The 26,564-nt window shown below is 37.9% G+C and overlaps 2 protein-coding genes and 1 pseudogene across 5 annotated transcripts in view; 2 read left to right on the forward strand and 1 right to left on the reverse strand.

The window, feature by feature from the left end:
* Window positions 1–26,564, reverse strand: part of LOC134326771 (zinc finger protein 850-like) — a gene marked incomplete at its 5' end in the record, with an annotated part of 251,417 nt that overhangs the window by 197,834 nt on the left and 27,019 nt on the right. The window lies entirely within an intron of this gene.
* LOC134326808 (uncharacterized) lies at window positions 1,739–14,486 on the forward strand. 4 transcript variants are annotated; one of them, XM_063008960.1, is made up of 9 exons: window positions 1,739–2,068; window positions 2,173–2,287; window positions 2,376–2,500; window positions 2,691–2,759; window positions 8,079–8,189; window positions 8,671–8,757; window positions 12,123–12,222; window positions 12,360–12,413; window positions 12,512–12,717. In XM_063008960.1, the coding sequence occupies exons 1-9, from the start codon at window positions 1,876–1,878 to the stop codon at window positions 12,630–12,632; spliced, it is 975 nt and encodes a 324-aa protein (XP_062865030.1). In that variant the 5' UTR covers window positions 1,739–1,875; the 3' UTR covers window positions 12,633–12,717. The 4 variants fall into 4 exon arrangements, with proteins under 4 accessions (XP_062865030.1, XP_062865033.1, XP_062865032.1 ...); XM_063008962.1 differs by lacking the exons at window positions 1,739–2,068; window positions 2,173–2,287; window positions 2,376–2,500 and adding exons at window positions 8,353–8,374; window positions 13,034–13,193; window positions 14,265–14,486 and having other exon boundaries at window positions 12,512–12,723; XM_063008963.1 differs by lacking the exons at window positions 2,691–2,759; window positions 8,079–8,189.
* Window positions 14,715–20,118, forward strand: LOC134327030 (zinc finger protein OZF-like; annotated as a pseudogene).

Consider the following 26,564-nt stretch of genomic DNA (forward strand, 5'->3'; position numbering starts at 1 on the left):
TGCCCCAGCTCGTGCTTTTATTAAGTGTATAAAAGGTCACACAGGGTACCATGAGTGTGAGAAATGCACACAGGAAGGCGTTTACATAGACAACAGAATGACGTATCCTAGAACCGACCTGCCACAACGGACAGATCAAAGTTTCAGGAATAAGACCGATTTGGATCACCACCATGGTATTTCAGCTCTAGAAAAGACATCTCTGGGAATGGTATCTGGGTTCCTTCTTGATTACATGCACCTTGTGTGCCTAGGTGTCATGCGGCGACTTCTGTACCTGTGGCTGAAGTTAGGTGCTCTCACTTGTAGGCTGTCCAACTTTCAGGAAAACGCATTAACGGAAAGGCTGCTGGGTATCCAAAGCTATGTACCTATTGAGTTTGCACATCGACCAAGGACTCTCAGAGAAATTGACAGGTGGAAAGCCACAGAGTTTAGACAATTTTTATTGTACACTGGCCCTGTTCTGCTCAAAGATACATTGAGCACCGCAGTGTACCAAAGTTTTCTGCTGCTATTTGTGGGCATTTTCATCCTTAGCAACAATACTCTGATTGAGGACTATCTTGAATATGCCAATAACATCCTAGGTCTTTTTGTTTCTCATTTTGGACAGCTCTATGGCCCTAAATTTGTGTCGTACAATGTTCACAATCTAGCGCATCTTGCGCAAGACGTTAAAAATCACGGTGTTCTTGACAGCTTCAGTGCCTTCCAATATGAAAACCACCTGAGTAAAATGAAAAAAATGATTAGAAAACCTAGCAGCCCACTCAGTCAAATTGTAAAAAGACTGTCAGAGGTACCATGGAGAGATAGCCCAGAAAAAGAGATATGTTTATTAAGACAAAGCATCTCTGGTCCTCTTCCTTCACCTTTTTATGGTGCAACCCAATACAAAAAGCTGGTAACACCACAGTTCACTGTCAAGCTTGACCAGGCCAACAGTTATATTTACCTTGAGGGAAAAGTTGCAAAGGTTAAAAATATCATCTCTTGCAGGAATGAGGTATTTGTGGCATACAGCAGATTTGAGCAGCATGAATCATTCTTTGATTATCCACTGTCATCATCTACCTTTGGCATATATTTGGTTCATGGGCTCACAAGAACGATACATTTCTGCAAAGCTGATCAAATAGAGGGGAAGGCCTTCCTAATTCCATATAAACACAAATTTGTGTCAATTCCACTCTTGCATGCAAAAACTCAGTAAATGTGTACTACCTTTCATAATGTTTGGAATCACTAGCAAGAATTTTTTTATATCCAAAACTAACTACAATGTGGATTTAAATATAGCAAACTACATATCAAACTGTCTATTCAATTAATTCAATATTTTTTATTTTATTTTTTAAAAGTGATAAATCAAATACTGCAATTTTGTTTACCATTTTTGTTTACCCTGAAATGTAAGCATCACATTTGATAAGTGGAGAATTGTGTGTGTAATGTAAAACTAGAAGTTTCAGATAATTAGGAAGCTACAAATGTAGCACAATATCCAAAATGTAGATGTATCCAGAGTAATGAACGTGTGTATAAAACACACACACACACACACACACACACACACACACACACACACACACACACACACACACACACATTACTCTGGATACATCTACATTTTGGAAATTGTGTTACATTTGTAGCTTCCTCATTATCTGAAACTTCTAGTTTTGCATTAAATAATATTAGAATGATATATTTTTAACTGTGATCGCAAACGGTGAATGGTAGTATGTGTGAAAAATTTATTAATGCATCTATTTACAGCTCACTTTAAAAAAAAATAACAAAAGTATTAGTACCTTTCTGTCAGAAAAAACGTGTCATTTTGGGGGGGTTGGGCATGGTGCAGCTCCTGCAATGTACCTCATAGTAGAGTTTGTTGGGGAGGAGCAGACCGGACCAGTGGCAAAATCTTGGTATGAGGATGGCTTCTCCTGGTGGCCTCCCTACAAAGACGAAAACCGACTCTTGAAAAGTTTCAGGAAATCAGAGGTCCCACAGCCTGATAAAGGGTGGAGCAAGCACAGCGTGCGAATACTTTATGAATCAGGTGATAATAAAAGTTTGGTGACCACACACTGTATGGAAAAATATATTATTGTAACCATAATATACCTGATCTAAGCTACTCTTTTCTTTTTTTGCCCTCCTCAGAGTCGTTTGACAACATTGTTGCCAACTGGAAAAAGTCATGCTACACATCAGATCTTAACTCAGAAACTGAGTTAAGAAACTCCAGCACAGAAACTCTGGGAAAGAGAGTCAGGAAGTGAGCTGTGCATACTGTGCTATACATATTGTAAAACAATTCTGCAGTGTGTACTACCTATTGCTAATTTATTACTGTACTCTTATAGAAAGAAAATATACTCTTCCTCTGAACAAGAAGAAGAACCACAACCTGCCAAAGTAAAAAAACTTGCAAATGCACCAAGGCCCCCAGCCCCACCACAAAGACAGAAACATGGTTCAAAAAATAACGGTTAGTGCATTTAATTTTACAATTGTGTGGATCCTACCACACAGACTACACACATTTTTGTTGTTGAAGCAACCACAGTGCATGTCATCTACTAACAATCTCATACCATAGCTACACCTTTCATCACAAAAGAGTTGCAAAAATGTCAACGCTCTAAACCTGACATTTTTTTTTTTTTTTGCATTCTTAGCACTAACCAGCACCTTTCAGCCTGGAAGAGCAGAGCAGGAGTGGTGTAACAACCTGTCAGATAGTCAAGGTATATAATGTCTGAAACATTTAGAATGGTGGATTTAAAAGGAACACTTCAGTATTTTTAACCTAATGACTGAAGTAATCAACAGCATGCATTTTCCCCTGTTACCTTTAAGCAGTTTTCGGAATCCTGGTCCTAGAGTACCTCTGCACTGCACACAACATTGGGCTTTGAACAAAGATGAGTTACAGAGGGTTCAATTTTACAGAGACAGGAATGTAAAAAAAAAAAAAAGAAGAAAAAAAGAAAAGAAAAAAAAAAAAGACTCATCAGGCAAGGGAAAAGTTATGTAAAACTCCCCTGGACTTCACCCTTTGGGAAGAGTAGTTTGAATGTCTAATTAAAAATGTAAGCAAATGTAAGCTCTTGACAAAGTACAAATATTACAAATACTGTACTAACATTCTTGTACTAAAGCAAAAGTCTTCCAAAAACAATACCCAAGTATAGTAAAGTACAATTACTTTATTTATTAGTGTGTAGTTTAGTCGAGTAGTTTAGACCAACACTTTCACAACTGCAACTCAACCCTTCAGCCAGAACTGTTTATTCTACAATCAGCTGAAAAAGCAATGTGATGATGGCAGTAGAAATCTCCCTCATCATCAGGACCAGTTCAGACTGTTTATGTATATGGAAGCAGATCAGTAGCAAAAATCTAATGAAAATATAATATGTAAAATGTATTCTTACACTATATTGCCAAAAGTATTCGCTCATCTCCCTTTCGCACGCATATGAACTTGAGTGACGTCCTATTCTTAATCCATAGGGTTTAATATGATGTGGGCCCACCCTTTGCAGCTATAACAGCTTCAACTCTTCTGGGAAAGCTTTTCACAAGGTTTAGGAGTGTGTTTATGGGAATTTTTGACCATTCTTCCAGAAGCGCATTTGTGAGGCCAGACACTGATGTTGGACGAGAAGGCCTGGCTCACAGTCTCCGCTCTAATTCATCCCAAAGGTGTTCTGTCGGGTTGAGGTCAGGACTCTGTGCAGGCCAGTCAAGTTCTTCCACACCAAACTCACTCATCTATGTCTTTATGGACCTTGCTTTGTGCACTGGTGCGCAGTCATGTTGGAACAGGAAGAGGCCATCCCCAAACTGTTCCTGCAAAGTTGGGAGCATGAAATTGGCCAAAATCTCTTGGTTTGCTGAAGCATTAAGAGCCCAAATCCTGAAAAACAACTCCACACCATAATCCCCCCTCCACCAAACCTTACACTCGGCACAATGCAGACAGACGAGTACCGTTCTCCTGGCAACCGCCAAACCAAGACTCGTCCATCGGATTGCCAGACGGAAAAGCGTGATTCGTCACTCCAGAGAACACGTCTCCACTGCTCTAGAGTCCAGTGGAGGTGTGCTTTACACCACTGCATCCGACGCTTTGCATTGCGCTTGGTGATGTAAGGTTTGGATGCATCTGCTCGGCCATGGAAACCAATTCCATGAAGCTCTACACACTGTTCTTGAGCTAATCTGAAGGCCACATGAAGTTTGGAGGTCTATAGCGCTTGACTCTGCAGAAAGTTGGTGACCTCTGCGCACTATGCGCCCCAGCATCTGCTGACCCCGTCATTTTACAAGGCCTACCACTTCGTGGCTGAGTTGCTGTCGTTCCCAATCGCTTCCACTTTGTTATAATACCACTGACAGTCGACTGTGGAATATTTAGCAGCGAGGAAATTTCACGACAGGACTTGTTGCACAGGTGGCATCCTATAACGGTACCATGCTGGAGTTCACTGAGCTCCTGAGAGCGATCCATTCTTTCACAAATGTTTGTAGAAGCAGTCTGCATGCCTAGGTGCTTGGTTTTATACACCTGTGGCCATGGAAGGGATTGGAACACCTGAATTCAATGATTTGCGTGGGTGAGTGAATACTTTTGGCAATATAGTGTATGTTTGAATTTAAATTTCCCACTCAATGTTGGTCTCCAAATGATAATTCAAATTCAGTTTTAACATTTAAATTTGCCATTTGATGCACTATTGACATTTCATTTACACAAATGATTAATTAAATTCAATTGATAATTAAATTAACAATTTAATTATAAATGCATTTTAATTACAACGCATTTCCAGAACTGCATATTCATGCCTTATGATTACACAATAATGACGTCAAAATGATAATTCACCTTATATGCATTTGCACTCTCTAATAATGTTTTTATATGTTTCTATTATCATAGACAACACCAAGCTAGAAAGATGACAAAATTGAAATATTAAAAGGAAATAGCACCTCTCCTTTTTGCAATTACATATTTTAGCCTACTACACTCATTCTGTGACAAAATGTCTTTGAAAACGTGTTGCCAAGTTATTTGGTTTATCAGTCTGGTTGACAAAACAAGGCTGAGCTACGAGCAATTATAAAAATTCACGTCCAATTCACCAGCTTATTTTTCTAATTTTCCGTTCCTCTTTAAACGATACAGCAGTTACGTTCTGGTGCCTAAATGAAAGGTAAGAATAAAAAATAAGAATAAGAAACTAATTTCAGCTTGGTTTCGTCGCACAGATTCTAGTTGAATAATTGGAAGAGGAGGAGAATTCCACTTGAACAATAGTGTTATGAACACAACACAAAAAGATTGAAGTGTTGTGGAGCACCATATAACCATCCAAAGAAGCCACATCCACAGTCTTCCAAAGAAGAGGAGCTGCGTCTGTGGTTGAAGTTGCTAAATTTAAAACATCCACCCAAACATCCACACGTCTGCTCTTACCATTTTGTGGTGGGGAAACCAAGACCACGTCCTTACCCAGAGTAATTATGTTATTATGCTTGCGAGGCTCTTGGCAAGGATCTCTCTTAGGCTAATATCTTACCAGATAGCTTCACAAACACCTGACGTGTCCTTTTCACTGGAGCTTCATAACCAAGTTTCCCCATCCACAAAATAATAACAATAGACGTGTGGACGTTTGTTAAATTTAAATGTAAATTTAGCTCCTTAACCCATAGATGCAGGTCCTCTTCTTCTTTAGATATGGTGCCCTACAACACTTTATTATTTGTGTGTTGTGTTGGAAATCTGTTGGAATGTTGGGTTAGCATAGCTAGCTACTTTATAATCAGTGTCCACAGCAGAAGCCTACTTTAGACTGCATTCACTTTGAATACGATACGACCGTAAACCATCTGATATGATATGACCGGAAATTCTAACGCAAAGGCGGAAGAAACAAACTCTTTGTGGCGTGGGCGTAGCGGAATAAGGAAGACAGCCTATGGTCAGCTAACACGGACTATTAAATCAGAAATATCTGCCACACATTCCATAAAACATAATACTGATATGCTTCCATAGACTGTGTAAAGTCCTGTTTGCAGTCAAATGCCTCTCATGGTTCTTCCATTTTGGGTCTTGAACTTGGATATCAACTCCTGTTATGAGTCCAGTTGAGGGTCTTTTTTGATTTTGTCAAGTCGAGTCTCAATTGACTTGTCATCAAATAGACCCTTTCAAAGTTGTCGCGAAGATGAGTGCGCATTCTGGCAACAGAAGTGAAGCATTCACTCACTGACCCATGCTAGCCGAGGGAACAAATCCATTTTGTGTTATTCTCAATAAAAACCTGACTGTTTTAGGCTAAACTAAACAAGGCTAACTACATTTCTATTTTGAGATTTATTTAAACCCATAAATCTGTGCATCTGTATCATCACTCAGTACAAACTTTAAGAAGCTAATATACATTAAGATATGTTGTCCTGTATTATTGATTTATTCCACTGATTAACACAGTGGATCAATGGAATAAATCTCAACTTCTGTTGCCAAAATGAGCGCACATCTTTTTAGTAACGTTGCTCATGAAACCATCTATTCATGAGTTGAGTCCAAGTCTTATGACTCAAGTAAAAACCTCTGTTTTAATAAAATAGTAGTATCAATCTCATTATGCAAATAGAACATCCAGACGTCATCAATCCAACTTGTTAATATCATGTTTCGTTAATGATCAGAAAGCCATTTTTGTTTCCCCACATAAAGGAAATGACTGTTGTCCACTATAGATATTGGCACTTCTGAAAAAAAAACATAATACTTACCCGGTCTTTTCTGCTTTATTCAACACATGGATCACCACAGCAACACTGTCCTAAATGACGACAAATCAGAAGCAGGGGACAATTGTATGTCAGGCCACATTTTATGTTTACTTTTTTCCAACATGTTAAATTCAGCCAAAATAGTAATTGTGTTCTCTGTAGAGTATCTGTACTTATTTTCACTTACCAAGGGCTCCCAAATGTTAAACACAACAAAGACAACATTCAAGGAATTTCTTATTACATTTAAGAAAAAAGTTGATGTTATCATAATGTCAATGCTAGTTTGCCATAAAAAGATGTGAAATTTGCAATTTGAAAGTGTTTGTGCATTTGGAACAATAGATTACTTTTACGCCAAGGATAAATTGGGATCATAGTTACATACGTCAAATTACAACTGAGACTTCAAGGCATCAACATTAAGTACAGGATTCTATGGTAAGCTATTTACCAAGAAGCACTTCTGATTTGAAGCTAACATGAGCACACAACAAACTTGTGATTTATTTTTTAAGATTACCCAATTTGTTCCTCAGTCAGAGAGAATGTTTAATTCTCTAAATTCTATACATTTTGTATACTATCTAGGCCCTTAAAGATTTGGAACTTTCATTTTTAGTAATTCAGTACAGTAAGTGTTTTAAGGGGCTGCTTAGCTGCTGGTTGCTTTGTTTAGTATCCACTTTAGTGGCCTGTTTAAAAATAAAATGCTAGTGTACAAAATCATCACTCTTGGCTTTAAATAGATGGGGCTGTATCAGCTAATAAAGCTGGACATAGCACTGCAAATAGTTTCTATCATGACAATACACATGGTGAATTTTTTTTTTAATTCATGAGAAGTCCTGCGGTTAACGAGCAATTATTAACTAAACACAGGACTTAACAGCCATGTGAGTTAGTTATAAAGCAGGCATGGGGTTTTTAAAAGCATCTTAGCATGAATATGATTCTTAAATTAGTGTTTATGAATGTTAACTAGTAGAGCGTAAGTCTTAAGTGTAATGCTCGCTCTACAAGTTAAGATAATCTTAACACTAAGATCCTTTTGGGAATCTTGGCCCAGGTTAGTTAGTCTTCTTGTGACATTCCATAATTGAGCCATAATTGTCATAACCAAACTAATCTAGTCATGCTCTGTCAATACCAAAACTATAAATAAATAATCTCAGAGTTAGAGGTGGGTGATATGGAAAAAATGTAATATCACAAAGTCATTTTTTATTTTAATTTTCTGTAAACAGCACCTACCATGCAACAAGATGCATCAAGGTGGCCTATGTCCAACCAGTGTACATGGGCAGATGCTTCTCATGGGACAGCACAAGGCCAGGGTGTTCTACCTCATGTCAGTGGTGAGTTTACTGAAGAAGCAGAAAAATATTTTTTTATCCAGTTGGGCATTAATACATGAATAATATAGTTAACAATGACACTTTAGGTAGCTAAAATACTAAAAATAAAAGTCAGGCATTTTCTGTAGAGTAACCATTTTTATTTTTATTTCTCCATTAACAGCACCCACCATACAGCTATGACAGTTAAGTACACTTTTAATCTCAAAAGCATCTGAGCATGAATATGATGCTTAAAATAGCGTTAAGATAATCTTAACTGTCAGAGTGTGTGTTTAGTGTGATGCTTGCTCTACCAGTTAAGTTTATCTTTACACCAAGATTCTTTTAAGAATCTGGGCCCAGGTTAGTTAGTCTTCTTGTGACACACAGGATGAGCCATAATCACCATAACCAAGCTAATTTTCTCATCATGCCCAGTCAAAACAAAACTAGAGTCACACATGTTCTGAGTATCTTTTTTTTTATTCCCTGTAAACAGCATATACCATGCAACAAGAGCCATCAAGGTGGCCCATTTCTGACCAGTGTACAGGACAAGGCCAGGGGGTTCTACCTCATGTCAATGGTGAGTTTACTGAAGAAGGAGAAAAGCAATTTTTCAGTTGGGTATTAATACGTTAACACTACAGGTAAGAATGATGCCTGAAGTCGCTGAAATGCAAATAATAAAAATCAAGCATTCTCAAAAGCACAGAATGTGCCATAATTGCCGTAACCAAGCTAATTTTCTCATCATGCCTTATCAAAACCAAAACTACAGTGGTGCTTGAAACCCTTTAGAATTTTATATTTCTGCATACATTTGACTTAAAACATCATCAGCTTTTCACACAAGTCCTACAAGTAGATAAGGAGAACCATATCAAACAAATGAAACACAAATATTAGACTTTGGACCATTTTCTTCAATAAAAAAATGACAATGTTACAGATCTATGAGTGGTAAAAGTATGTGAACCTTTGCTTTCAGTATCTGGTGTGACCCCTTTGTGCAGCAATAACTGCAACTAAACGTTTCCGAAAACTCCTGATTAGTCCTGCACATCGGCTTGGAGGAGTTTTAACCCATTCCTCCGTACAACTTCACAGCTTCAACTCTGTTATGTTGGTGGGTTTCCTCACATGAACCGCTTGCTTCAGGTCCATCCACAACATTATTGCATTAATATCGGGACTTTGACTTGGCCATTCCAAAACATTAACTTTATTCTTCTTTAACTATTCTTTGGTAAAATGACTTGTGTGCTTCTGGTTGTTGTCTTGCTGCGTGACCCACATTCTCTTGCAGATGCAGCAAAAAAGGCCTAAACCATGATACTACCACCACCGTGTTTCACAGATGGGATAAGGTTTTTATGCTGGAATGCAGTGTTTTCCTTTCTCCAAACATAACGCTTCTCATTTAAACCAAAAAGATCTGTTCCATTGTTCCAGTAGCCTTCTGGCTTGTCTTCTTTATCTTTAGCAAACTGCAGACGAGCAGCAATGTTCTTTTTGGAGAGCAGTGGCTTTCTCCTTGCAACCCTGCCATGCACACCACTGTTGTTCAGTGTTCTCCTGATGGTGGACTCATGAACAACATTAGCCAATGTGAGAAAGACCTGTAGTTGCTTATAAGTTACCTTGGGTTCCTTCGTGACCTCGCCGACTATTACACGCCTTGCTCTTGTCATGATCACTGTTGGTCGACCACTCCTGGGGAAGGTAATAATGGTCTTGAATTTCCAACATTTGTACACAACCTGTCTGACTGTGGATTGGTGGAGTCCAAACTCTTTAGAGATGGTTTTGTAACCCTTTCCAGCCTGATGAGAATCAATGACTTCTCTCAGAAATCTTCTTTGTTTGTGCCATGATACACTTCCACAAATGTGTGCTGTGAAGATCAGACTTTGATAGATCCCTGTTCTTTAAATAAAACAGGGTGCCCACTCATACCTGATTGTCATCCCATTGATTGAAAACACCTGACTCTAATTTCACCTTCAAATTATCTGCTAATCCTGAAGATTCACTCACATATACAACCCCTGGCAAAAATTATGGAATCACCACTCTTGGAAGATGTTCTTTCAATTGTTTAATTTTGTAGAAAAAAAATAAATCACAGACATGCCACAAAACTATCATTTCTCAAACTGTCAACCCTCTGGCATTAAGAAACAATAAAAAAAGAAACAAATATAATAGTTGTGGTCAGTCACAATTGCTTTTTTTTAGATCAAGTAGAGGAAAAAAATATGGAATCACTCAAATCTGAGGAAAAAATTATGGAATCATTAGAAAACACTGCACCATTATTACTTTGTTGCACCACCTCTGGCTTTTATAATGGTTTAAACTCTCTGAGGCATGGAGTTAACTAATGACAAACAGTATTCTTCATCAATCTGCCTTCAACTGTCTCTTGCTGTTGCCAGATCAGCTTTGCAGGTTGGAACCTTGTCATTGACCATTTTCTTCAATTTCCACCAGAGATTTTCAAATGGATTGAGATCCTGACTATTTGCAGGCCATGCCATTGACATTATATGTTTTCTTGAAGGAAATTTTTCACGTCCTTTGCCCTATGGCAAGATGCATTATCATCTTGAAAAATGAAGTCATCATCACCAAACATCCTTTCAACTGATGGAATAAGAAAAGCGTCCAAAATTTCAATGTGGACTTTGGCATTTATTGAAGACCATCTCCCCTGTGCCTTTACCCGACATGCAGGCCCATATCATCAACAACTGTGGAAATTAACATGTTTTCTTTAGGCAGTTATCTTCATAAATTTCATTGGACAGACACCAAACAAAAGTTCCAGCATCATCACCTTGCCCAATGCAGATTCGCGATTCATCACTGAAGATCACTTTTATCCAGTCACCCACAGTCCACGATTGCTTTTCTTTAGCCTTCTTTAACCTTGTTCTTTTCTTTTTAGGTGTTAATGATGGCTTTTGTTTGGCTTTTCTGTATGTAAATCCCATTTCTTTTAGGTGATTTCTTACAGTTCAGTCACAGACATTGACTCCACTTTCCGGTCACTTGTTTCTCATTTGTTTTGTTGTGCATTTTCTGTTTTCAAGACATATTGCTTTAAGTTTTCTATCTTGATGCTTTGATGTCTTACTTGGTCTACCAGTATGCTTCCCTTTTACAACCTTCCCATTTTGTTTGTACTTGGTCCAGATTTTAAACACAGCTTACTGGGAACAACCAACATCTTTTGCGACATTCCACAATGATTTATCTTCTTGAAGGAGTTTTATAATCCTCTCATTTGTTTCAACTGACATATCTTGTGTTGGAACCATGATTCATGACAATCTGCTTTGTGCAACAGCTCTCCGAGGTGTAAGCACTCTTTTTAAACTGAAGAATAATTAGCAAATCTAATCTGCTGCAGATGTTTTGTTTTTAAACTGCAAATTACAGAGTGATTCCAAAATTTTTTCCTCAGATTTGAGTGATTCCATATTTTTTTCCTCTACTTGATCTAAAAAAAGCAATTGTGACTGACCACAACTATTATATTTGTTTCTTTTTTTTATTGTTTCTTAATGCCAGAAGGTTGACATTTTGAAAAATGATAGTTTTGTGGCATGTCTGTGATTTTTTTTTTTTCTACAAAATTAAACAATTGACAGAACATCTTCCAAGAGTGGTGATTCCATAATTTTTGCCAGGGGTTGTATGTTATATTGGATCATTTTCCTCAATAAATAAATGACCAAGTCTAATATTTGTCTTATTTGTTTGATTTGAATCTCCCTATCTACTATTAGGACTTGTGTGAAAACCGGATGAAGTTTTAGGTCAAATTTATGCAGAAATATAGACAATTCCAAAGGGTTTGCAGTAAAAATGTTTACAAAATAAATAAAGAAAAAAGAAAAAAAAAAGTCATGTATTTTCTAATTTTTTATTCGCTGTTAACAGCAACGAGATCCATCAAGGTGGCCCATGTCCAACCAGTGTACATGGGCAGATGCTTCTCAAGGGACAGGACAAGGCCAGGGCGTCCTACCTCATGTCAACGGTGAGTTTACTGAAGAAGGAGAAAAGCAATTTATCAGTTTATTAATACATAAATATTATAGGTAAGAACAACGTCTTAGGTTGCAAAATGCATCTTCTGTAGAGTGAACTTTTTCATTTTAATTTCTGCTTTAACAGCACCCACCATACAGCAGGGACTGTCAAGGCGGTTCATACCCAATCAGTGCGCACGTAAGTTTGATCAGTTAGAATGAACAGCCCTACAACACATTAATCATGAATAGAAAATGGACTAGATCTTGTAAAATGATATTTTTTTTATTTTGCAGCTGTAGACAGAACTGTCCTGGAGGCACTGAGAGAGATGGACCTGAAGATAAATTACCTGACATCTCTTGTAGAATCTCTTGTGGGTGGTCGTCGAATTTTGCCCCCACAACAGCAAGATGATGAAGACTTGAATGTCATCCCTCTGGATTCAGTAGAAGCCCTAGAAAATTTAGAAGAAAGGCTTCTGAGCAACGGACTGAAGCAAAGGATGGTAAAGCTCATTTATCAATTATTTTCCATCAAATAAGACCATGACAAGATTCACAAAGTATTCACAAATATTTCCTGTTGTTTTATATTTTTAAGTGTATGATAGCCTTAACTTTAAAAATGTACTACAAATGCAAGAAAAAAAAAATACAAATAACATTTGGGTGAATGACAATGGGAGAATGTAACTTTATATATACGGATTCATACTTAATTAAAAAAAACCTTTAAATAAAATGCAAATAAGACATTTAATAGTAACAACAAAATGTATGAAGTTTATACATTTCTATTACTGTGCATTATTTCAGATTAACATGCTGTCACTAAGTGGTGGACATACCATGAAAAAGACAATCTGGAGAATTGCCAGCAAGGTGTTCACCCCCAACCTTGCGAAAAGCCTTAACTGGTGCGGCAGGGGAGACAAGCGAGGTCTAAAACAAACCGCATGTGGACAAGTTATTATTGGTAAGTCAAGATAAACAATTTACACCTAAAGAAACAATCAGAATGTTTATATGGAGCCTACACATCAGATCTCAATGGGAGAAAAAAAATAATGCAGATTATCTTTCCTGATATGGACTGGGTAATGTGTTAGGAACGAAAGGATGCCACATAGATTAATGGAAATGATAATTATCATCCTAGAGAAGGTTGAATTCAAAGTCATACTCTCGTCACATGAGGCCGGGCACTGTCGTGCACCAGGAGGAACCCAGGACCCACTGGGCGCCAGTGGCGGATCTGCCAATTCCGGTGTTCTATGGCAAATGCCAATCGAGCTCTACGGTGCTGGGCTGTGAGCACAGGGCCCACTACAGGACGTGGGGCCTTCAGGCCACCCTCATGAAGCCTGTTTTGATTGTTTGGTCAGACACATTCACACCAGTGGCCTGCTCGAGTTCATTTTGTAGGGCTCTGGCAGTGCTTATCCTGTTCCTCCTTGCACAAAGGAGCAGATACTGGTCCTGCTGAGGGGTACACCACAAACTTTTGCCACAATGCACCTGGTGACTCACACTGATAATTCTACAAACATGTCCAAACTGCACTCACGTATTCATATACCTAAACTGTAATGATAAACACATTGATAAGTCACATTTATTTATTCATTCATTTAGTTTACAAACTGAAACCTACCGTTTAGAAAGCTGATCTCCGCCACGTGTCATCCTCCTCAGGAGTCTTTTCTCGCTACAGGTCAGTCACAGCGTTTTACTGCCGGCTATTGGTCATGTGGTTTTCATGTGTTGTCAAAGCACATAGGATACAATTTGTGTAATTTGTACAAAAAATCGACTTTACTTCAAATGGGGTAAAGCTGTCAGCAAATTTAACCTTCAATGTCCCTTTTAATCTTAAAAAAATACAAATAAAGAAGACCCCGACAGCAACGTCATGTTTAAAACCATGCCCTTTTGTCAGATTAGGCTACGTTTTGCTTACATACAGCGCCATTTATCCACTTTAATATAACATAAGTGTAGCACTTATTTTGTGACTCTTTTAATACTGTTTGTTTCTCACATACAGCTGCCGCGATGAAAAATCCAGTGCTGCCAGCGCCAACTGAAGCAGAAGCGGAGAACTGCTTAAAAGATTACTTGCGGCTGGCAACAAGAAAGAAAACTTTAAATTACATTTTATTTAGTAGTTAATTGTTATTTTTGTTTTGTTATTTGTGTTCATCGTAATTATTATTATTATAATGTATAATTATAATATAAGGAACAATAATAAATAAGAATGTTACTACCCCTGATTATAATGTCTGTTGTTTATAGATATATTATCTGTATTATCTATTATTCTTATTCTTATTCTTATTATTATTATTAAAGCAGTACATGAGAGGGGAGTGCACACACACATTCAATTACATTCAGACGCTGTATTTTAGCTATACTGTACACATAAGTCTGGAATACAGCATGTGAACGCCATTTCAGCATCCAAGCCTGATATTTAGGAGATGTATTACAGATGAATAAGCGCTCTATTAGATGGTCTCGGATAGCTCTCATAAGCGTCTCTGAGATGCAGGCATGATGATGTAGTTAGATTGATCTGGAACGCAGCAGCTGAAGATCTTCCACGATCCGCCAGTGACGTATCAGAGACGTATTGCAGATGAGCAAACGCTCTATTAAATACGTATTCCAGACCAACTGGGTTACATCCAACAGACGTCTCAGAGATGTAGATGTGCTATAAGGGTACTTAACTAAAATTGTAATGGGATTACTTTACTCATTACATCCTGGAAAATATAATCTCGTTCCTCATTACTTTACTTTCACGTTACATTCTAAACCCAAACAAATACTGTATACTGGAATCACATCTACAAACAAATTCCATTTATTTACTTTATTTATTTAGTTTCAGAAAAATATTCTCTTGTACAGAGATGTGCCTGTGTTTGTTTCTGCTTTAAAACACAAACGCCATGAACCAATCAGATTTAACATCATTAAACAAGTTTATTCCTTAATTATTTATCCTTATACTAGAGGAGCGACTCGGTTCCTTTAGTTCATTTCAAAGAGTCGTTCAATCGGATGTTACCAAATGTTGCAGTATCGCACACCACTAATACAGATGTGCTAATGGAGATGTTTTACTGCTAAGCTGCTGTTCAACTCCAGTCCAGTTGGTGGCGCTGGTGCGTCTTAAGTTGTTCTGCCAACCGCCATTAAACATCATAAGAAGAACAAGAAGCTGCTGTGTTTGTACTGTAGAGCCTCATCTGTAAGTAAAATATGTATTTAATTATAACCCTTATATTTAATTATAACCACATTCTAATTAATAATAAAACTAGAGTTTATAATAAAACATCACTGTGAGGATTTGAGGAGCTTTATCTCCAGTTTTATTTAAACAAACAAACTATTAGCTGCTCCACTAACTGTTAGCATCACACATGATTCAGTACTGATGAACCGATTCATTGAACCGACGAATCAGTCGATTGTAACGGATTCAGAGTTTATTCATTATTAAATGTAACATTTTGATATAAACGCGTCACATTTTCAGCTTTGTTTACAGTTTTTAATGTTTGATAGAAACAGCGAGTTCTTGTAGCTTTGTTTACAGGTTGTTTTACAGGTTTATAGTAAAAGTTAAAAGTATTAGTACAGCACTGTTATTGGGAGTGGATGAGAAACTAGATGTAAAGAACATCAGACTTCATCATTTCACTTTGGGCCACAAAACCACTTCCACCAAACTCAAAGGGTTGTTTCCCAGACAGGGATTAAGGTTTATAGTCCAGGACTACATTTAGGTTTAAATAGAGAATCTCCATTCAAAATGCTGTGTAGTCTAGGACTAGGCTTAATCCCTGTCTGTGAAACCAACCCAAAAAGTTCTATTAGAAGTCTTTTCTGTCTGATGCTGCTCAGTCCCACAATAGTTTCAAAATTTTCACTCTGTTTACAGCCTCACAGCATTAAAAATAAACAGTTAAAACAGTCTGAAAGAGTTTTCCTGGATTTCTCTTTAATAGGGAATAAATAAAGTACATTTGTCTATCTGTCCGTCTGCCTGTCAGATCTTTTAATAATGCAGTCAGCAGAAGAGGGACACGTCACCCCCATAGATCTACAAAATGAAGGATTCCAAGAGAAACTAATAAAGAAGGAGGAGGAAGAAGATGGAAGTTACTTCTGTAAGTAAATGTGGAGCAATTTGCCATGTTAGTACAGTACAGTTTGGTTAGTATAGTAGAACTAATAAGAGAATGTGGATAGTGGGATTAGAACCTGTACTGTACCGTGCTGTCCTGTGGAGAAGTGCTGATACTTCCAGTCTGGATAAATCTAAGTATTTATTTGTGGTAACTAAACCCACAACCTTCAGTTTCCTCCAGTTGTTGAGTTTCTTCTTCACATATTGATGAATTTCAGGTGAAGGATCTTTAATCCCTGTGGAACACGTCACCTCTGAGGAACACCTCACCCCAGAGGACCAACAGTGTGGAGGTTTCCAGATGAAGCCTGTGAAGAAGGAAGAACCTGAAGATAAAGATGAACTCAGTAAGATATTTTTTATCTTGAGTAAAATAAGATTTGGATTGAATAGAATCAGAGGAACCTGGGATGAAGCATCATACAGTGAAAGCTTGTATTGTGCTCATGCAGATCAGTGTGAGCAGGAAATGATGAATCAAGTTACAGGACTTTAGCATCAGATCTCAGTTTAACAATTACTAACAGTATTTATTATTTATAATGTTATGAATGTATTTGATTATTTATAATGTTATAAATTTATTTGATTATTTATAATTTTATAAATGTATATGATTATTTATAATGTTATAAATGTATTTGATTATTTATAATGTTATAAATGTATTTGATTATTTATAATGTTATAAATGTATTTGATTATTTATAATGTTATAAATTTATTTATTATTTATAATGTTATGAATGTATTTGATTATTTATAATGTTATGAATGTATTTGATTATTTATAATGTTATAAATGTATTTGATTATTTATAATGTTATAAATGTATTTGATTATTTATAATGTTATAAATGTATTTGATTATTTATAATGTTATAAATGTATTTGATTATTTATAATGTTATAAATGTATTTATTATTTATAATGTTATGAATGTATTTGATTATTTATAATGTTATAAATGTATTTATTATTTATATTGTTATAAATGTATTTGATTATTTATAATGTTATAAATGTATTTGTTTATAATGTTATAAATGTATTTGATTATTTATAATGGTATAAATGTATTTGATTATTTATAATGTTATAAATGTGTTTGATTATTTATAATTTTATAAATGTATTTGATTATTTATAATGTTATAAATGTATTTATTATTTATAATGTTATGAATGTATTTGATTATTTATAATGTTATAAATGTATTTATTATTTATAATGTTATAAATGTATTTATTATTTATAATGTTATAAATGTATTTATTATTTATAATGTTATAAATGTATGTGATTATTTATAATGTTATAAATGTATTTGATTATTTATAATGTTATAAATATATGTGATTATTTATAATGTTATAAATGTATTTGATTATTTATAATGTTATAAATGTATTTGATTATTTATAATGTTATAAATGTATGTGATTATTTATAATGTTATAAATGTATTTTATTATTTATAATGTTATAAATGTATTTTATTATTTATAATGTTATAAATGTATTTAATATTTATAATGTTATAAATGTATTTTATTATTTTCTGCTTCAGAACTGAACAAGGATTTCTGCTGCTCCTCGTGTCCACAATCCTCTACAACCCAAAATCAGCTCCACAATCACATCAAGAGCTGCAACCATGATAAATATCAGACTCTGGTGAAGATTAAGACTGAACATGAGGATCTGACGCCCACCAGAAGCTCCAGTAATCAGCAAACGTCCTCTGGTACTGTCAGCATTAACACCTCTCTCAGTCCCACACAGGAAGAAGGAAACGTCTGCTCACAGTGTGGGAAGAGCTTCAAGTTCCAGAGTGTGCTCAAAAGACACCAGCGCATTCACACAGTAGAGAAACCGTATCAGTGCGCACAGTGTGTGAAGAGTTTTAATACACAGAGTAAACTTGAAGTACACCAGCACATTCACACTGGAGAGAAACCGTATCAGTGCTCACAGTGTGGAAAGCATTTTAATAGACAGAGTCATCTCAAAAGACACCAGCGCATTCACACTGGGGAGAAACCGTATCAGTGTTCACAGTGTGGAAAGAGTTTTAATATACAGAGTAATCTCAAAAAACACCAGCACATTCACACTGGAGAGAAACCGTATCAGTGCTCACATTGTGGAAAGAGTTTTAATAGACAGAGTCATCTCAAAACACACCAGCACATTCACACTGGAGAGAAACCGTATCAGTGCTCACAGTGTGGAAAGCATTTTAATAGACAGAGTCATCTCAAAAGACACCAGCGCATTCACACTGGAGAGAAACCGTATCAGTGCTCACAGTGTGGAAAGAGTTTTAATGGACAGAGTTGTCTCAAAAGACACCAGCGCATTCACACTGGAGAGAAACCGTATCAGTGCTCACAGTGTGGAAAGAGTTTTAATGGACAGAGTCATCTCAAAAGACACCAGCGCATTCACACTGGAGAAAAACTGTATCAGTGCTCACAGTGTGGAAAGAGTTTTAATGGACAGAGTGCTCTGAAGAGACACCAGCACATTCACACTGGAGAGAATCCATATCAGTGCTCACAGTGTGGAAAGAGTTTTAATAGACAGACTAATCTCAAAATACACCAGCGCATTCACACTGGAGTAAAACCATATCAGTGCTCACAGTGTGGAAAGAGTTTTAATCGAAAGAGTGCTCTCAATACACACAAGCGCATTCACACTGGAGAGAAACCGTATCAGTGCTCACAGTGTGGAAAGAGTTTTAATGGACAGAGTGATCTGAAAAGACACCAGCACATTCACACTGGAGAGAAACCATATCAGTGCTCACAGTGTGGAAAGAGTTTTAATCAACAGAGTGCTCTCAAAACACACAAGCGCATTCACACTGGAGAGAAACCGTATCAGTGCTCACAGTGTGGAAAGAGTTTTAATGGACAGAGTGATCTAAAAAGACACCAGAACATTCACACGGGAGAGAAACCGTATCAGTGCTCACAGTGTGGAAAGAGTTTTAATATACCGAGTCATCTCAAAATACATCAGCGCATTCACACTGGAGAGAAACCGTGTCAGTGCTCACAGTGTGGAAAGAGTTTTATTACACAGAGTAATCTCAAAAAACACCAGCGCATTCACATTTTACAGAAATGATGCTCACAGTGTTGGGGAGAAATGTTTAGCAATGAATGAATTATACTGTGTAATTAATAGGTCATTAATTACACAGTAAACATTAATAAGTAAATAGTAATAATAAAAGTATAAATCTTTAAGTTAAACTATTACTGGGAAATAATGTGATTATCTATAGTGGAGTGAATGGTGGGTAGAACCAGGAGGTTTAGAGCCTGATGTAAGTGAATGCTATCAGTTAATAGTGAAAGTGAATTTAAAATAAAAGGTATTGGATCGGCTAGCATATATTGGTCTTAGTGATACTGTGCTTGATTGGTTTTCTTCATACATTTCTAGACGTGTACAGTAGACGTATTCACAGTAACTCTTGTTATTAGTGGTGTCCCTCAGGGCTCTGTCTTGAGGCCTATACTATTTATAATTTACCTGCTTCCCATTGGATGTATCTTTAGGAAATACAACATTCAATTTTGTTGTTATGCAGACGACACCGAGCTATACCTGTCCACTGTGCTCACGGCTACTCTTCCTCCTCCATCTCTCTCTCTGATTGTCTAATAGAATTAAGAACATGGTTCTCTTACAATTTTCTCACATTAAATGCTGATATAACTGAAATTCTTCTTATAGGTAGAAAATCTCCTCTCTCTAAATCTAACACATTCTCAGTGATGATGAAGAACTCAGTCGTCTCTCCTTCCACTCACAATCTTTCATTTCATGCACATATTAACAATATCACACGAGGTATGTGAATGAAGGGTGTAAGTGTATGTGTGTAGAGGTGGGCGGATCGATTCAAATATCGATAATATCGATACCAACGCTGGTATTGATATTGAGCAATACTCGTGTAAAAAGATCGATACTTAAGCTTTTTTTCCCTCCCACACGCACTGACTGCTGCGCACACGGATTCATCAAAGTCTACTCTCTGTCTGTAAGAGTAGCGCTGCGCTGTGTCACACACAGGTGCACCCCCGTCTTTTGTTGTTGCACCGTCACGTGGCTCAGCGGCGCCAGCCAAACAGCCATGCAGGTAGGCTCAGCCTGGCCCGCCCACTCAGCGCTCTCCTCAGAAAAAACAGAATAAGTTTGAAACTGTTTACAGTATTTGTTGTGGTGTGTTAATTTTGTTGTATTGTGGTTTGTCAGCCCTCTACCTCAGGAGATTTTGTTTTAAGTTGTGTTGAGTGATATTTTTTTACACTCTGTTTATTTAAGAAAAAACAGAATTGCACTGAAAGGAAGAAAATTCCTTATTTTTTATTGTTTTTCCTAAGAACAATTCTATTTGAAAAAAGAAACAAAGAAAGAAAGAACTAGAAAAGATGTCTAGTGAGGGGAGAATTTTTATTTTATTTGTGTATTGTGGTTTCTCCTTTTCTACCTCAAAAAAGATTTATTGTCCTAATGTTGAGGCAAACTTTGTTTTGTTACTGTTCCATTGTTTCTAAACAAAAATGTTGATTGTGATAACAAAGTATTTTGTTGTCACGTACAATGTTTGGCGAAATTCTATCCTAGGTCTTTTGGATCCTTTGGATCTATGAAGCTTAAATATTAAAAAGTATCGGTATCGGTATCGATATCGGCGATACTGGCCCTGCATTTACTTGGTATCGGATCGATACCAAAATTCCCGGTATCGCCCACCTCTAATGTGTGGGGGAGTAAGTTAATTACATGACATGAAAAACATGTCAAAAAGACATTGTTTACATCTAAAAAAAATTAGATGATTAACAATACTCCAGTAAAAAAAGAATACAGCACAGATTTACATATTTATAATATTACAAAAATACAAATTACCTCATGCAGACAGGACAAATATTACATTACATCAATATTACATCAGACAGATGACTTTATAGCGCCTTTTATTATGCCTATTTTGCACAAAGCTCTCTTCTGCAGACATCATGTCAGTCTGGACATCTGGGCATGCGCACATGCGCACTTGATTTGAGACCGTTATCTCAACCAAGTGTCTCGAGTTTCGCGTCAGGTGAACCGCGGAAATACAAATTTAGTGTCAGTTTTAGTGATTTAATTTTCAGAAACGAGTCTGTTAAAGTACGTGCTGTGTATCTGCTTAAAGATAAAGTTCCTGCCACATGTGTTATTGAGTCAGAACATATTACAGTTTTTAACAAATAATTACACACATTTTCAAAATTCTGTGTCTATTTTTCAAAACTCTACACACAAAACCCACAATTGCTCACGCAAAATGCCTCAAATCTCAAGCAAAATGACACACAACATTCAAAATGTCATAAACACATCTCAAAAGCAAGCATTTACCTCACATTGCAAACACTTTTGTCATAATATGACATGTTGGATACATCATGTACACACATGTTTAAAACCTAAAGCTCTTCTGTCTTTCATGGGATTCTACGTTTATTTCCATACAAACGTGCAGAGAGAAGGTGGAATATACTCACAACACACAGAAGCAGTATTGAAACCAAAAATATTTATTTTTTCCAAATCATTTGCTGCTCTAAATACAATGTTTGTACAGCACATAAGAAGAAAAAAATCCAACCACCATATGTAGTTGGACAGAAACCAAACACATCTATGAAAAAGCTAATTTCAAACAAATATTGTATTTTTTACCAAAAAATTAATTGTGTGTGTGTTTGTGTGTGTGTGTTGGTTGGGGGGAGGGTAGGGGTTGGGTCTGTGTCTAGGCTTCATCTCTCCTCCGGGCTGGGTCTGGCCACAGTACTTCATCCACGTCGCATGCTATGTCCTCTCTTGCTAAACACAGAGGAAAGAACCTTCTTGCATGGCGCATCCATCCTTGAATAGAGGCAGCGTCAATGTCGCCACATGCTTCCTCTATTGCCTGGAGAAGTGGAATGCGGGCACAGGGACGACGATCATATCGCCAGCGCCATGTGGAGAAAAATTCCTCAATCGCTCTCTTTGCTTCCCTTCTTTGCCCTCGTCCTCTTCCCTGTCACTCTTGTCCTCTTCCTCCTCTTCCTCCCCTTCCTCTCCTTCCAACTCCTTCTCCTCAAACCCGAACTCCTTGTGGTCTGCCTCTACCTCCAACTCTCCTGGCTCTCTCTGCGTTGTCATTCATAGTTCAAAACAGACATCTTGACCTATGTCAATATGTGACCTATGCTAATGATTCTTTGGTGTTCAATAAAGTAATGAGTGTTTGCACATGTGAGGAGTGAGAGTGAAGCACTGGTGATTTAGTGTGGCATTTTGATAGGTTGTGTTTGAAAAAAGAAATCAAGTTACTTCCTGTTTGATTTTTGTGTATTAGGTAGAAAATTGTGTGTGGAGTTTTGCAAAATGTGTTTTAAAAAATTGAAAACTGAGTCAGACACTGAGAATTAGTGTGTGGTTTTGCAGATTTGGTGTGGGGTTATGGTGTTTGAAGGACATGTTTAGAAAGTTGTGTGACAAGCAAATATTTAGTGTGTAAGCAGTTGAAAAAAACTGTAATAATTAGTCAGGAAAAAAACTCTGAAAAATATTTACAATAATTACAAATAATTGCACCTGGGAGAAATATTGCACATTGTAATAATTTCACATGGGGAAAAAAGTCAAACATTGTTATGAATAATTTAAAGTGTGTGTGTGTGTGTGTGTGTGTGATCTGCTTGGAGCAGTGCTGGTTATACAGTCTAACAGCAGCTGGAAGGAAGGACCTGCGCTACCGCTCCTTCCCACATTTGGGGTGAAGCAACCGGTCACTGAAGGAGCTGCCCAGTGCTGCCAGAGTCTCATGCATGGGGTGGGAGTCGTTGGAGCTTGGCTAGCATCCTCCTGTCTCCCACCACCTGCACTGGGTCTAAGGGGCTCCCCAGGACAGAGCCGGCCCTCTTAATGAGTTTGTCTAGTCTCTTCCTGTCCGCTGTAGAGATGCTGCTGCCCCAGCATACCACTCCATAAAAGATGGCTGATGCCACCACTGTGTCAAAGAAAGTCCTCAGGAGTGCCCCCCGCACTCCAAATGAACTCAGTCGCCTGAGTAGGTACAGTCTGCTCTGACCTTTTTTATAAAGTGCAGTAGTGTTAGCTGACCAGTCCAGTTTGTTATTTAGATGAACACCCAGGTACTTATAAGAGTCCACTCTCTCAATGTCCATTCCCTGGATGTTCACTGATGGTAAAGTGGGTCTGCACCTGTGGAAATCCACCACCAGCTCTTTGGTCTTCCCCACGTTTAACTGGAGGTGGTTCTGCAGACACCAGTCCATGAAGTCCTGGATCAGTTATCTGTACGTGGATCCTCTTGTGGATCCTCTTGTGCTTATAGACTAGTTGGTTTGTAGTGTTATTTCTAAACTTCTACTGGTGTGAATGTGCGAGCTGGAAAACAAAACATGACATTAGAGAAACTACTTAGAAGAACGTCTAGGACTGACTGTAGTCCTCTCTAAAGCTACCTGAGTGGTGTTGGGGTAGTTACTCAAAAAAGTAATCCATTACTCATTACTTATTACCCAGCTAGCCTTGTAATTGTGGCCCACTTCCGGCGCAGCTCCTGCCAGCCGAGCCTGCCGCATCTGGTTCAGTGCCGGCAGCCCGTGTCGGCTCTGACTCTTTTTGAATGACTGCCCAGAATCGGGCCAAATACACTGGCCCAAATCCGGATGCCAGATCTCCGCTTAATCTCCCATAACTGGGCCGGAATTGCCCCAAAACACTGCGATACCATTTATTTACCGTTTTCTTCTCCTTTCACATCCTCATAAATAAAATAGTACATTTATGCTACAGATTAACTACAGATTGTGCAGCAGAAAGTATTTTATTAAGATAATTGCAGCAAGTAGTATAATAATAATAATAATCAGAATATTAAAAAATAATCATCAGAATATTATAAAAGTGAACCAAAATGACAACTATATGAATATTATAAAGAAAATAACATATACACTGCCTGGCCAAAAAAAAGATCACACACTCCAATTGGTTGGACCGCCTTTAGCTTTGATTACGGCACACATTTGCTGTGGCATCGTTTCCACAAGCTTCTGCAATGTCACAACATTTATTTCTGTCCAGAGTTGCATTAATTTTTCCCCAAGATCTTGTATTGATGATGGGAGATTTGGACCACTGCGCAAAGTCTTCTCCAGCACATCCCAAAGATTCTCAATGGGGTTCAGGTCTGGACTCTGTGGTGGCCAATCCATGTGTGAAAATGATGTCTCATGCTCCCTGAACCACTCTTTCACAGTTTGAGCCCCGATGAATCCTGGCATTGTCATCTTGGAATATGCCCGTGCCATCAGGGAAAAAAAATCCATTGATGGAATAACCTGGTGGTTCAGTATATTCAGGTAGTCAGCTGACCTCATTCTTTGGGCACATAACGTTGCTGAACCTAGACCTGACTGACTGCAGCAACCCCAGATCATAGCACTGCCCCCACATGCTTGTACAGTAGGCACTAGGCATGATGGGTGCATCACTTCAGCCACCTCTCTTCTTACCCTGATGCGCCCATCACTCTGGAACAGGGTAAATCTGGACTCATCAGACCACATGACCTTCTATTGCTCCAGAGTCCAATCTTTATGCTCCCTAGCAAATTGAAGCCATTTTTGCTGGTTAGCCTCACTGACAAGTGGTTTTCTTAAGGCTACACAGCTGTTTAGTCCCAATCCCTTGAGTTCTCTTTGCATTGTGCGTGTGGAAATGCTCTTACTTTCACTATTAAACATCTCCCTACAAAACAGTTCTACTGGAGTTTTTCTACCATTTGATTTCACCAAATGTTTAAGTGATCGATCATTCAAGATTTTCCTTGAAGATGATGTTTCCCCACTGTCCTTCCACTTTTTAATAATGCGTTGGACAGTCCTTAACCCGATTTTAGTAGTTTCAGCAATCTCCTTAGATGTTTTCTCTGCTTGATGCATGCCAATAATTTGACCCTTCTGAAACAGATTAACATCTTTTCCATGACCACAGGATGTCTTTCCACATGGTTAACAAATGAGAAATGGGGTAAATAACTTGTTGCCAGCTGAAACATAATCACCCATGAAGTAATTATCCAATGGGAGGCTCTTACCTATTTGCTTAGTTAAATCCAGGTGGTTGTCACGAAGCACTCACAGGCAGTATTAGGAATCAAGTGCAGGTTTTATTAAAGGCAATAAACAAGGTCAGAATCCAAAAACAGTCCAAGGTCATACACGGGTGATCAAAAATGTCCAAGCAAACAAATCCAAAGGGCAAAAGAGAATACTCACAATCCAGATACAGAAACAATCAAGGTCATACACTAATAAACAGATATACTCTAGAAAACGCTCAGAATTGCAAAACAAGACTTCGCAACAGGTGTTTCATTCTGTGGGGTATTTATACCCTCACAGAATGGCCGTCAAACAGGAAGTGGTTGCACGTTAGAAATCTGGAGACAGGGACCTCTGGTGGTGTGGAGGAGCAGCCACAGCCGGTGTGACATAACCCCCCTCCTGACGGGCGGCTCCCGACGCCGAGAACCCCTTCCTTTTGGGGCGTCCTCTGGGTTTAGGGGCTGGATGATCTGGAAAGTCCCTGTGAAAGTCCTCTATGAGTGAGGGATCTAAAATATCCCTTGCAGGGACCCAAGACCGCTCCTCTAGTCCATAGCCCTCCCAGTCGACCAGGTAGAACAATCTACCAGCACGGCGTCTTGAATCTAACAGCCGGCTTACACTGTAGGCGGGGGAACCATCCACGTCCAGCGGAGGAGGGGGTTCTGTCACAGCCAACTGCCTCTGGGAGGAAGAAGAAAACACTGGCTTCAGCAATGACACATGGAACGTAGGAGCGATACGATAAGAGGCAGGTAATTCCAATCTATATGATACCGGAGTAATTTGTTTCAATACCTTGAAAGGCCCCACAAATTTGGGGTTCAGCTTTTTACAAGGTAGTTTTAACTTTAGATCCCTTGTGGATAACCATACCCTCTGTCCTGGTCTGAAACCTGGTACTTCCCGTCTATGAAGGTCTGCTTTTACC

This window comes from Trichomycterus rosablanca, chromosome 14, assembly GCF_030014385.1.
Source record: "Trichomycterus rosablanca isolate fTriRos1 chromosome 14, fTriRos1.hap1, whole genome shotgun sequence".
Lineage (NCBI taxonomy): Eukaryota > Metazoa > Chordata > Actinopteri > Siluriformes > Trichomycteridae > Trichomycterus > Trichomycterus rosablanca.